This window comes from Etheostoma spectabile, chromosome 13, assembly GCF_008692095.1.
Source record: "Etheostoma spectabile isolate EspeVRDwgs_2016 chromosome 13, UIUC_Espe_1.0, whole genome shotgun sequence".
Classification (NCBI taxonomy): Eukaryota; Metazoa; Chordata; class Actinopteri; order Perciformes; family Percidae; genus Etheostoma; species Etheostoma spectabile.
This window is the reverse complement of record NC_045745.1, coordinates 17,541,487-17,555,531: the sequence shown is the minus strand read 5'-3', so window position 1 is coordinate 17,555,531 and position 14,045 is coordinate 17,541,487. Positions and strand designations below refer to the sequence as shown.

The window sequence follows — 14,045 nt, the reverse complement described above, 5'->3', positions numbered from 1 at the left end:
CAGAGAGCATGGATTAATATGAATCCGTTGCCAAGGTTTATTAAACAGAGAGCACGGATTAGTTGTTTCTTCTCAGCTGACCCCAGGGCGTTCTCAGAAAGAGATGGCCTTGCTCATCACAAATATTAAACTTTCCTAGGCCATAGAAATAACATATTGGAATTCTTAAATTAGGCGGTGTTCCCCTGTAACTATTTTCAAGGATGTCCGACCAAGCCCAGCAAGCAGCTCAGCAGTCGCACTTGTATGATTTCTGTGAATAAATTTCATGCTGTCACGATTCCCGACAAAACATCAACACGGCGAATCCACTGACCACGTGGTACAGGGCCAAAAATACCAGCCAATCAGGTATTTTCTACTAGCAGCAGTGTCTGCGTAGCCAATCAGAAAAATGGAGTGGGTTACCAAGCAGCTCCCGTGACTAATGTCTGTCATATGACTGTGACACCCATGGAGACAGTTACAAGGAACAAGATTTGCTCTTGGATTTGAAAAGAAAAAGAGACCTTCTGTGCCGAATTTATTCTGGTGCAAAATGCCTCCAACTCTCTTTCAGAAACTTTTCAACAAGAGAAATGCGTTTTCGTCGCCCCCCCCGAGATGTAGCAAAGAGGACCCAGCTTTCAGGTAGCTATTTTGTTTGTGTGTGTGTGTATATATGTTCCTGGTGTGTGCGCGCGCGCCCGCGCGTGTGTGTGTGTAACGTTTTATTAACGTTATTTATGACTTTCTCCATGGCGTCTGGAAGCATGATAGATTTGTTTAGCGTGGCAAATATTTTGAACTCGAAGGCACGTTAAAAGTCAACACTGTATAGTTTTGTTAATTTGAAATTGAGCTAGCAACGTGTTGTGCCTGATTGTGAGGTTAGCTGTCATGCTTATGCTAGCTACCAGACGTTAGCGGGGCTGCTGGCTGCATGCTCTTGTCTCTTGTTGAGTCTCGGCTCGCCTCGTTAGCTAGCATTAGCATTTATTGTGCGTTTACGTAAGTATTACAACCCATGTGGTGTTGATAACAGATGGTTTATAAGTTGATGAAAAACGCTTCCTGAAATGTGGTAATTGGTATACTCGCTTAGAAGTTGCAGAAACAGTGTCAATTCCCCTTTGTCTCCCCCGTGTTCCCTTTGTGTTTCTTTGGCAACGACAGTTAAGCTTGCGTGGTAACATTATCAAGAAAACAAAGAGGCGACCCAGACGGTACAGTCATGCTCTTTTGTCGCTGATAGTAAGCTATATCCCCATAACTTAGCCAAAGCAACGTTACAGCTGGCTTCTCTGTCATGGGACGGTAACGTTACTGTATGTACTGTATTTTTCGCATGTGCAACCAGACAGCGGAGGAGCACACGTGATCACTTCAGTCGGTCACTGATGACTGACGGATCCACGGCAACCCGGATTCTGCATCCACAGAAAGATTATAGTCTGGGGGATGCACAATCTTAAAATTTTCTGAAAATGACTTGTGTTGCCCAGCATAAACCAAATATAGTATGTCCTGATTTAGTATTGAACACGGCGCTAAACACATTCCTCCTTGTATCTAGTTTATACCAGTGATGCTTACACCAAATGCGAGCTATAACCTACTCCTGATTTTAGTACTTAAAAAGGTGTCTTGCGTCCACTAAAGCAGATGAACAGGAATTGCTTCAATTTAAAATGTAGAAGACATGACATTTGAAAATGTCTGCACTCTTTGATTTTTTTTCTTTCTTATCCTTTAAGATCTTTTTTGTCGTAGGATTTTTTTCTCCCTCTGAACTGCAGTGACATGTTATAAAGCAACCATTGCGCTATACTGACATACTTACAATACATACAATATGGTTCATCTGTAGCAGAGGGTACAGATGGTTTTTAAATTGAGTAAATCTAATGACAGAAGGAAAACATTTTTTTGTAGTTAAGTATGTTAGTCAATGCAGGTGAAGTATGACATGTAATGCCAATATAAAAAAAATAGCCAAGGCCAAAGTTGTTTTTGCAGTTTCCCTGTTTGTTTCTACACAAATTCTGGGTCAGGTCTGCCATTAAGGGGAAAGTGCTCTTTTCAATTTCAAATACACATGTTTGCATTTGAAAATGTTGATCTAGGCTTGCCACCAATGGTGGATATATTTTCCAAAGGACCCAGAAACTGTCCTCCTTATGGTGCTAAATGCACTTTGGCCCATGTGTGTGCCGGTGCACGTTCCATGGTCATAAAGGTGCCCTGCCCACAGTGATATAAATGGTGTGTGTGTGTGTGTGGCTGGCTGGCTTTAATCCAAGAGCAAGGAGTCCTCCATTTCTGTTAACTCAGTTGTCTGTGCTCTTTATACCTCTGGAATGAGCTCAGTGTTTGAATTATACCGTGAGTTTCGGGGGGGGGGTACAGCTATTTCTACTGGTGATGTCACGCTCCATTTTATATAGGCTTACAGATATACAAACCACTAATCTATGTGCAAAACTCCCTGAATATTAGTGCAGATTCCCTCTTGTTAAGACATTAAGAATGAAATTGCACAAAAGGATAAATCGTCTTGTTAAACCTCTCCCCGTGTCAGTATATCTATGGAACTCCTGCTACGATGTGTGATTGTAGGCCAAATATTTTTAAGTTAAGCATCAGCAATAGTCGTGGAAGGGAGACCTCCGGTTAAACCATAGCGATCCGTGTTGTTCGGGACAGGAGTGAAGACCTATCTCTTGCCCTAAATACAGATAGACTAACTGGCCTAGCTAGCTTCTGCAGCATTTCAAACACACGCATTTGAGTATGTTTATTGTTTATGTCTTTTAACGTCTGTTTATGTCTATTAACACTTCTGAAAACCTGTTTAAATGACGAGCTGCTCATAACATTTACCACAAAGCACAACACATGGTACATGGCAGTGAAACCCATAGGCAGAGATTAAAGTAGATTCAGCCACTTACTCTTGATTTTGCCTGCCTGCCTACGTTTTGACAACTAGTGAAGTAATATCAAAGAACACAGTCTGAATATACTAGAGAAATGGTACAGCCCAATGGGAAGTGAGGGTTTGAAAATTATTTGATTATTTCTTGAATTGTTAGTATGTGATGTTAATACTGCATTTTAGGGTTTGACCGTTATAGTTTTTTTAGTGCTGATGCCAATACCAATTTTTCATTCATCAACCTTAGCCGATGACCAATACTTGCTGCCGATTTTCTTGAGCCAATATTTGGAGCCGATACTGCTTTTGCTCCCTAAATTTACATCATAAAAATGTAAACCCTGCCACACTGGATTTCTTTTCGGAATCTGCTCTGCCATTTCTTTAAAAATAGTAAACACAGATCAGTGTCCCTTCTTCAATCATCGCACATTCATATTACCCAAATTAGGTGTGCAATGTGCATCATATGGATGGGTGCACTGCATATGATTAACTGTGCAAGGGTCAAAGGCTTTCATCAACATCTACAACACAACCTTGATGATGCATTGCTTGCTGGCATATTATAAGACAGATATAATCAGGTCATCACAAAATGTCCTTTTGTCAACACAATTTAAGAAAACAATAAACCTGAAAAGTAGCCATTGAAATAAAGTGCTTGATTTGTAATTTAAGACTGTCATGGTGCTGGTGGTGGAGGGGGAGTGCATGGTCTGCACGTGAACTGCAGCGTCTCCAGCACCACAGAGCTGCCTGGGGACGCCTGTCTATAAATACTGCCGGGAAAATCTATCGGTGAACGCAGCAGTAAAAACGCAAATGTTGGCCCGATATATGGCCGGCCGATAAATTGGTCCATCACTCCTGCATTTAAATACATACAATTTTGGATAGGCTAACAATATATTTTATTACATTTTTTTTCAGTACCCTCCAAACTATTCATCCTTGCTGAGAGGGTCCAAGGATAAGGTATAACTGGAGACGACTTATATTCTGATCTTCTTGATGAAGCATTGCTATAAAATAGCACACTGATGTCCATATATTTTTGCTGTGTTTTTTTTTTTTTTTACATCAGATATTTGGATGTAAAAAATCAAGTATAGTATAGGCATTCGACTAGTGCACTATTAAACTGTCAGAGATCAAACTGGATTCTCTACTCCAGAAAAAGCTTTGCAGGTTAAAAAAAAAGTAAAAACACAGTTTGGGCTGTTTTTCTTCAGCTCTGTTGCCCTGCATGATGCATCACCCAGAGCGCTGTCACAGCACTGTGCCCTCCACAATAACACAGAGGGCAGCAAGTCTGCTGACCCTGGGAGGAAAGTCTAAAAAGTCTCTCTGGTTTCCCTGGCTGCAGCACCTGATCCATGGACAGCATACTGTGCATTACAGTGAGAGCTCCTGGCTCATCCTGTAGCTAGTCAGAGGCTTAATCGTCAGCCAATAGATTTGTCCTCCCCACCCACAGCCAGACTGCTTTTCCTGGCTGCTCCCTGCCACTGCTGCCTGCTGAGGAAACTTCCTACTTGACCCGGGCCGTACCACTCAATATAGCTGTGTTTGTGCTGTGATACGACAAGGAGGGAGTGTGTGTGAGCGAGAGAAGGGATGGGTGTGGGCAACCTTTCTGTTTTTTTACATACCATTTTGTAAAACCATGAAACCCAAATTGGATGTGTTTTAAAAGGGGTAACGTCTGAAAGCAGAAGTAATTTTTCGGATGTTTTATGCAAAAGATGTGATACTGATTAAGCACTAATTTTATCTAATTCATTTTCTAGTTGTATTACAATTTGAAGTTGGTATGAAATGGAATGAGGCAAAAAAAATTAGAATCTACTGTAGACTTAATGAATCATATTTTGTTTTCAGAATATGCAGCATGTCTCTGGGTGAAACAAACCTCACAATCCTCCCTCCTTTGTGAAGATGTATGGCATTGCATATTGCTGAACAGAATTATACACATCAGATTTATTTATACTGATGCTTTTTGCCTTGATCGTTTACAGGAGAAATAGTGTTTCAGGTTCCTAAGTGGCGTGGTGTCCTTCCTCCACTGTGTGCTTTCATACCTCAGCGTGTCATGTGAGACTTTCATCAATCTCAGGCTGTCCTGTTTGTGGGACGATCCCATGGCTGCATTCTCAATCACCGGCGTGTGCGTGCGTGTGCGTGCGTGTGCGTGCGTGCGTGTGTGTGTGTGTGTGTGTGTGTGTGTGTGTGTGTGTGTTGGGGGGGGGGCGCGCGCTGTCATCAAGTTCCTATCAGTGCTATTTTAGGTGGCCACATGGTAAAGATATAGTTTTACGTAGAAGCTTCACACACACCATAGCATTCTGGAAAGTGCTTGTATGTCAGATCAACATCTAGGTAGGCCTGCAAGTCTGCTTACTTTGTGAAGACATCAGTTGCCGACAATGTGCTGCCCATGTTACATACACTCAAGGATATTGCGCTCCTCTCGGTTTATTAGTTAGTTGCTTTTGACTATTAGTTGGTTGTTTGGACTTTCTAGGTTATAGTAAACTGGCTTATGACCATATCAACTCATGACAAATTCTAAAAACTGAGAATTTGCCAAGTGGATTTAATGTTAAGTAATAGGCCTGCACAATATATATTTGTTTGTTTTTTTAATCACCATTGCTATATTAACTGGTGCTATGCACACATTGCAAAAGGCTGTGATATATTGCAAAATATAATTTGTGTTAGTTAAAAAAAAAAACTGTAGAAATCTGCATATTAAAATGGAACTGTCATTCTTTTTTAGTGGTACCCTTTTATATTCAATTTATTGTATAATTTGTTCAGTTAAAGAATGTTGGAAATTATTTCCTTTCCTTTGTTTTAAATTCAACAATCTGTTGTACTGAAAGCAACAGAAATGCAGAACTGAGTACACTTTAATATAAGTTTATTTATTGCAAGTAATAAAGTTATCACAATGTTCATTATTTCATATTTTCATGCAGCCCTATTAAGTAGTTCTGTATTTTTTTATGACTTTAGGAAGCTTAAACAATTCCCAGAGTTACTATAATCACCAAGCGTTGTTAATGATTAGTTTCCAATTTCACAGCTAATGCTGACACATGATACTCAGGGCAGCAGGATCTCCCAAACAAAGATAAAGTGCAACACAGGCTACTACGGACTGCAGATTGACTGTTATTCTACAAGTGATGTTAAACATTTTCAAATTGTATTCAGTTATAGACATTATTAGGGCTGTTTATTGAATGTCCAAAAAGCAATTTGAGCTGTTTGTCATTGTAGAGATCTTGATGGGCAATCCTGACCCACAATTTAAACCCTTAAAGGGAAAATTGGGGGCACAGACATTTGAACAAAATCAGAGGAAACTGGTTTTCTTTTAAGCATTTATGGTTTCTTGGTTGTTGGTATGAATCTATCTCCATGACCATTTGTTATTGAAATTGCTACACTGTTGGACAGTGTTTGTCTAAATTTACCTTAGTTCACTAATTTACAGGGAACACCACTGAGGATTTAGTCCTAAGTAGGCCTGCAAGATTAATCGTTATAAAATTGCAATCTCGATTCACTCTGTTCACGATTTATTGTTTAAATAATTAGAAAAAATACATGTACTTTTTTAAATTACTTTGATTCTTATTTAATTTTATGAGCGGACTGCATCACAAGTGCTACTGCTTTCTTCTTTGAGTTTTAAACATAGACTGTATAAAATAGTTTTTTTAAGCGCTCCCAAGCGCTGCAGTGCTCTCTGTTCTCTTCATTGAAGCCTCTATGTTTACAGGCATGTGGTTATGAGCAATGTGCTATAGGTGACAGAAAAAAAAGTATGTTTGGTACTGCCAATTTGTTTTGTCATGGTCAAAAAATCGTGGCAGAGAATCGTGACATCAATTCTAAGCAAACAAATCGTGATTCATATTTTTCCCTGAATCGTGCAGGCCTAGCTAGTCCTAATCTTTATCTTGGCTTTTGTTCCGATATTTATTTATCGGTGCATTTATTTGTTTTCACTGTGATGACCTATTCTAAAAAATGTCGCTAGAGTATGGTAAGGTGATTTGGATGACAACTTCCATTGAAAGTGTGAAACTGGCAGTGCGATTAGTTTGTCTGTTGGGAGCCTGGGTCACATCACCTGATTAGCCTACTTTTCAGCCTCTAGATGAGAAAGAGATGACAGGGAGGGATCTGGGGCAGATGATTTGACAGAGAGGCAGGATGTTCTGACTGTAATTACTTTGTCTTAAGGCTGAACAGTTATCATACAACACTCTCTGTCACTATGATTACTAAATGCCGATGTAACAAAGAGGGAATAAAAGTTGAATTTCCATGCAGTTGCCACATTATCGAGGAAAATCTGCTTTTAACTTTGAAAGCAAAATTGACCACACACCCTGTTTTCTACATAGTTTCCACCACTCCTGTTTAGCCTGATATGTTCATGTGATTCTTTGTGAAGCACAGTCATACACTCATTACTCTCATCACTCCCTTTCTGTCATGTGCTGCTGATTCAGAAGTTGTGAGTGAATAAGCCATAGTGTACACACAGTCATCAGAATATGCACACACGGTGTAAAGACTAACACATAAAGTGTATATAATAATAATAATAGCTTGTTTCAAGACACTGTGAAGGGAATACCAGCCAGATAAAGTCCCCAATGTCAATAAAAGCAGATTATTTATTTATATAGGCTAATGTTTATGTGAATCTTGGGTAAAGTCCCTCTTGGTTATTTACCTAGCATCTCTATTTATACCATTTGCTGTTGTCTAAGTAATTACAGTAACCTCAGGGCGTTGCAGCATATTTACACACTCAGAATCTTGTGATTGCAGGAATGCAGAAGCCCTAAATGCAACACAACCAGCAGAGAAACCAGCACGTATTCAGGTAGTCACATGCTTTAATGAGTTGCTGTACTAGAACATAGAGCAAAACCTCAGCTCAAGGAAGTGCAGCACTTATGTGACAAGGTTTATACTCAACCGTTTCAACCTAGGACGTCAGCAGCAAAGGAGTGTTCCCTCTATTTGGAGTTACTTTTCAGCCCATATACAACAATCTCTACATGGAAGGTTTCAAATTGGAAAGGGTGAACAGACCGTGGAATGTATTAGGCTAGAGCTTCAATGCATTTCTGGGAGTGTACGTGCAGAAGGTCCCCCTATGTGGCTAGACATATCTTAAAGATTAGATGTGATTACTGTTCTTCTGTGTCATTCCAGTGATGCATATCTAGTAGTAATATTTCACTTCCATCATGGGAAAGTAGCATGACAGCACAGAATGAGCTGAGTGTTGCTGGGACTCATACATGTCTATAAAACCTCTGATACATCATCTGTCAAGGTGCAGGCACCATTAACAAGGAATCATTTTAAGGGTGTTAAGATATTGGTTTGGCGTTCTCTCAGGAAAAGTCATCTCAGCAGTCATTACCTATGGAGCAACCTCCCCTTATGGAAAACTAGCGTTAATTCATCTAGATTATTCCGTGATTTGATTCCCAACAGGGCCAGCAGTGAAACCATAACTACCCTAAGCTGGTACAAGACTTCACAATTTAATGTCATAAACCCAGAAAACATGTTAATGGAAATGCTAGATGATGGATTTATTTCTGTAGAAATATATATATATTATTATTATATATATTTATATTATTGTAGAGTCCAAATATATTTTATGACAGCACTGTGCCGTGTGTTACCTGCAGCAGAAACGGCTCACAATGTCTTTAAAAATACTGTGTTGTGGCAGGACCTAACCAATACCTCTGTCAGCTTGGACATAGGGAATCTTTATGTAACTACCTCTCTGTCTCACACACACACACACACACACACACACACACACACACACACACACACACACACACACACACACACACACACTCTTTCTCATTTCACCAGGAATAATAGATTATCAACAAGTGCAACTTAGTGGATGGATGCCTAACTTCTTGGGTTTACTCTTTATTTTCCTTTTTATAGTCTTTGTTGCACTACTATTGTTCAAAATCAATATGGATCAGTGTCTATGGAACCCCACATGTTGTAAAGGTGTTGTGGGTGATAAAATAAATCACCCATATTCTTTGTTAAGAGGACAAATTGTACATTCATGCAATCACGCATATGTGTATTAAATGTATCCAAGAAAGAACAATAGAAAGATGCAGAGAGGGAACAACAAGGAAGAGCGGAACAAAAAGAGTGGGGTGAAGAAACGACACACAAACAAATCCCCACTGTCACTCTCTTATCACAGTGCTTTGTGGCCGTCAGCAGTCCGGGCTGGCTGCTGTTGCTGCCTCTGTACTGTCCAGCACACACAGTGCTCCTGCGATCACCTGACAGTCTCATGTTGTTGTGTGAATTTAGTTCACCGCTATTCTTAGACCCTGCTTTGGCTGAGAGAGGAGAGAAGAGGAGAGCAGAGAAAGGAATAGAGGGAAAGGGAGAGGGCTGGGGAAAGACTCGCAATGATGCCCAGGTAGGAGTCGGTAATATTTAACCAGGCGTACGTGCATCCAAGTGGGCATGGTAGCATTGGTCAAAGGAGGTTTGTTTATGTTGCCGTTTTCTTTCAGGTTTTGTCTTCTGTGTTGGCAACCTGTGGCTGTTTGCTGCTGCACAGCACTTGCACTTTGAGGAAGCAAGGCTGTAGATATGATTTATTCTATCATTTGCGGTCAATGTTTTATAATGAAGATTAAATGGTTTGTGGTAAAGCACACCTTTGGGTTTGTGATGAATTTGGATAAGAACAAAACTGTGTGGCATTTATGTGTTTGGGTGGAGTTGGGGTTCAAAGAGTTTCTGTTTTACATATCTGTGATCTCAGATTGGATTTTGTTCAGGAAGAAAAAGTTAAGGCCTTGCATGTGTTCTTTGTGGCATTTTGAAATGTAACCTAAATTAAACCGTTGCTGGGGATTCTCTTTTTAAGATCAACAGGTTGTTCAAGGAAATGACTACGTGTATGTATTTGTAAGATACGTTTTGGTTCAGACAGTCGAAGTCAATGCAGTACAAGTATGTAACAGTCATGAAGTCATGTGCTGCCTTTATGAATGACTCTCTCTTCTGTCAGCGCTGTGACTGTCACAAGCTCACTGATGGGGTACTTCCTCCCTTGCTCTGTTTGCCTTGTCTTTCTTTCAAATGTCTTTCTGTCTATCTCAGATGTTTTTGTTTCTGCTTTTTATGATCCTTTTCTCTTATCTAAGCTCAATTCTGGTTCTCTCCAACAACTTTCAATGTTAGCTGCATTTTCTAATTCAATGTTCTTAGTGTTGTTCTCAGCTTTTTCTCAGTTTTTGTGTTACCTCAAAAAAAACTTATAAAAAGGCATATGTCTTTTTATTGCTGTCTTTCTAGCTCTCTGTCCTATTCTTTCCTTCTCCCTTGCATCTCACTGTGTGTTTTCTCTCTGTTATGTGTAAAACAAAGGGAGCAGTGAACTTGGTGTCAAATTATGCAGATCTCCTCCAGGGCTGATCTGGAAACAACACATCGTCTTTTTTTGTGACTGTTGCACCAAGTTAGGACAAAAAAACTTGAATTAAATCGTGCATTTTCTGAGCAACTTCAGATTTCTTTTCCTTCAAGATGGTGGTAGAACAGCAAAAAATATATTATACAGTGTATGTATGTGCATATAAATATATGTTTAAATCAGTTAATGATAGTTGCAAAAAGGGCTTCAAATATGATTGAAGAGATGATGGAAGAGATCAACCAAAATATGTAAAGATGCACTGAAGCTGAAAACCAACAGCAAAGTCAGATGTTTAAATAATCACTCATGAAAGGCAGTAGTCCAGTCACAAGGCATGTGACTGACTAAAACGACCGCCTGATGTGTAATCTTGCACACAAGTCTATGAGGTGAATATCGACCCTGTCTCAAACAATGCAATTTGAGCTTGTTATGTAAGCCAGGCAGGCATTGTGTCACGCATTTAACACTCAGACTGGGTAAGAGTTCGGGTCTCTCCCCGGACAGGAGCCAGGAGGATAAAACGTAAGATGTTTTTGTTTGTGATCCAACATTTACTTGGATTAACCAAAAAGCAGAAGAACAATGGTAGAACAGCCATTCCCAAGCCGAGAATAATCTGAAGGTGCTGACCCCACCGATCAGCAGATGGCAAAGAACTATGGGCGACGAAGGCTGACTGATGCCGTCTCACGTCTCCTCATGTCGCTTGTCTCTTGGCCAAAAAGCCAAGACTGCAGTTGATGGTCACCTAGCATGTACAGTATGTTCTGCACCTGCACAAGAGGAAATAACTGGCATTGGCACTAGGCAGCGATATGCTACAGTGTTTGTCATACTTCTCTCTGCAAAGAAGTCTTCCTGCGGTGGTGAAGTGGAGGGGTTGAGCAGCCCGCTGCTGCTGGCTAGCTGGCCAGTTAGCGTACTCGCTTATTCCACCCAACATGTCTTTATGCTACACTGATTACAGAAAATGAGCTGAAAAAAGTTAGTCTGTGAATGAAACATTAAGTTGTTAAACTTTACTAATGTATACCCGGCCGGACGACTAAAATTAATGTTTTTATTTCTCTGACAACTCACTCACTGACTGACTTAACATCTTGTTCTGACCAATGATACATTTTTAAAAACTGGAGAACATCAGACAGGGGCTACACTATATTTTAGCAGTTTACAGATACACACATTTGTGCGTGTTTGTTTGTCTTGTGTTAGACCCCAGGAAGGATAGTCTTCACTACGGGGGACACGTGCCTGTGCAACCGCATGCGTGCATGCAGTGAAATGTGGCTCCTTCTGTTGAATGCCCACAAAGCCTAAGTCAATTTCAGATGGTAGTTTTATTCCATATTGGTAGGCGGCAAGCTCAGTCCTTGAGCTACAGGATTGAAAGCTGGGGATGTTTCCTTGCAGAAATGGTGAGAATGAGTCTTCAAAAGTTACTCTTGAATGATTGGTTTGACAACTTAGCTGTACAGCAGGCTGCAGCACATGACTCCCTTAACCAAATCCCCTGCAAGAATTAATCATTTTGCCTCCAAGAATGCTCACAGTATTTTGACACCAGTGTTTGGTAAATAGCAGCTCACATGCATGGAATTTGTCCAAACATTCAGACAGAACACAATAAGCAGCAATATGAACATTCACACAATATTGGGATTGATGGAATAAAAACATTTGTTTTGTTAATTCTAATGAAAATATGAAGACAGATTGTAACATAATATGTATATGTACAGCTATTTATAATTTTAATAATTTATAACTCATACTTTCTTGATCCTCAATAGGAAAATTACAATTTACACTCATTTAGAACACACTTCACACATGCCTGAAATACACACACATTGTATTTATTTCAGGCATTCTTTCAGGCATGCTTATTGCACTATAACAAACGTATAACTAAAGAAATGCAAGATTTATTTTGTGTATGTGTTTGTGTAGATGGATCACAGGTGGGTTTTTACAGGGCTTTCCCGTTGGTGGCCCTTTCTCTCTATCTCACACTCACATACACACAAATGCACAGAGAAGCATACACCAACACACGCTCGACAGAGCAAGTTATTCCATGCCCTGTCACACTGTTGTATACTGTTTTTGAATGTCAGCTTGTGTGTACTATTTTGTTGGCAAGTGAAATGGACTTAACTGTTCCTTTTCCACCCCTCCTCACCAACCCATTTACTATAAACACTTGTGTTTGGGGACGGCCCCTGCTCCCAAATAAAAGGCTATATTTAGGTCCAGCTCTGTGTCCATCTGCTTGACCCATCTATTCATCAGGTCAGACAGAAATCCTTGACCGTCTGTCCAATCCCCCGTCATGTTTATAGCCTCTACTAAATCAACCAGGGACCGAGTTCCCCCTTAAAGCAGAGGGGACTGCCAGAGTCTTGTGAAGGCGTGCTAGTGCCCACAGTGAGATGTACATATGCAACAACATCCTGAAGAGGAATAAAACCTCAGGTTACCTAGCAACAGCCTTAGAGCAGGGGCTGCCAGTAAAAACGGCTTATCTGTTACCTAACTGTTTGAGACAATGTTTACTGCCAGAAGAAATGTACCACTGCTATAAAATCTAATACCCCAAATCTCTAATATGGCTATACATGTTATCCTACCTGTTGCTAATTGTAAGAAGCTTGTTGATAAACTGTTTTTAGGTCTTTTAAGAGAGCTGCTACATTGATCTGTCAAAGGAAAATGATACAATTTGACAGACATTTTGATTTCAAAAAAGTCCTTTGGCACGGTGGAGATGCCACCATAATATGTTAACTATTCCCTGGATTATTAAAGAACACGTATTGTTTTATATTTCATGACAATCTTGAATTAAATCAGCTGAGTGAGTGTCTAGAGTGCCATCTGGTTATCTGGGTGCCCTGTAAACCTGTAGTGGTAGGTGGGTAGTAGGTTGGTTTGATCTTTTGTTGCTCCCCACTGTTTTAGGAATGAGATGGACTGTTGGTGGCTGTGGCATGTCTGTTGGCTCTACCATGCCCACTGGGAGGGAACAGATTGATTTTAAAGCTTGCTAGTACATCATGTGTACATTTTCTCTCCTGGTCTGAGCATAGCCAGTTCTGCTGCACACATTTTTATACTTAAAGAAAAAAAATGTCCATTGTGAGTCCGACAATGTTATAGAGTGCAATGCTAAATTGGTGTAATAATCTTTTAATGAAATGTCCCAAATCTCAAGTCTCTTTTGATGTGCACAGTTTATTCTGATGTGCAATATGAAGTATTTTGACTTTAGCAAATCATAGAGTTCATTGAGTAATTGCAGATTGATAACCAATGAACCCTTGTAGACCTTTTCCCCTGTTTAGTTATGTCTGAAAACCTCAAAAAAAATGTTAAATGAAAGAAAGTGACACATTATGTCGTTCAGACAAAATAATGAGTAATGAGTTTCATAATTTAAAAAGGTTTGTTTTTAGAATTGGTATTTACAGTGGTTTACAAGTTGTATTGTTGCTCCACTTCTTTCAGTGCTATGTTGTTTATGAAGTGTTTTGTTACTGAATCCTGATGTAGTCACTAATGTGCACTTTTTTTTTTTTTTTAAAGAAACAC

General features: G+C 39.8%; 1 protein-coding gene across 3 annotated transcripts in view; it reads left to right on the top strand.

The window, feature by feature from the left end:
• The first annotated feature begins 380 nt into the window (after nt 1–380).
• The window catches only part of fnip1 (folliculin interacting protein 1), a 41,609-nt gene continuing 27,944 nt past the window's right edge, over nt 381–14,045 (top strand). For 2 of the 3 annotated variants that reach the window (XM_032534555.1, XM_032534552.1), the window contains exon 1: nt 381–630. In XM_032534555.1, coding sequence (XP_032390446.1) covers nt 539–630 — 92 coding nt within the window. In that variant the 5' untranslated portion in view covers nt 381–538. Of the gene's footprint in view, nt 631–9,226; nt 9,441–14,045 lie in introns of those variants that run through there. The other variant, XM_032534553.1, reaches the window with a different exon arrangement.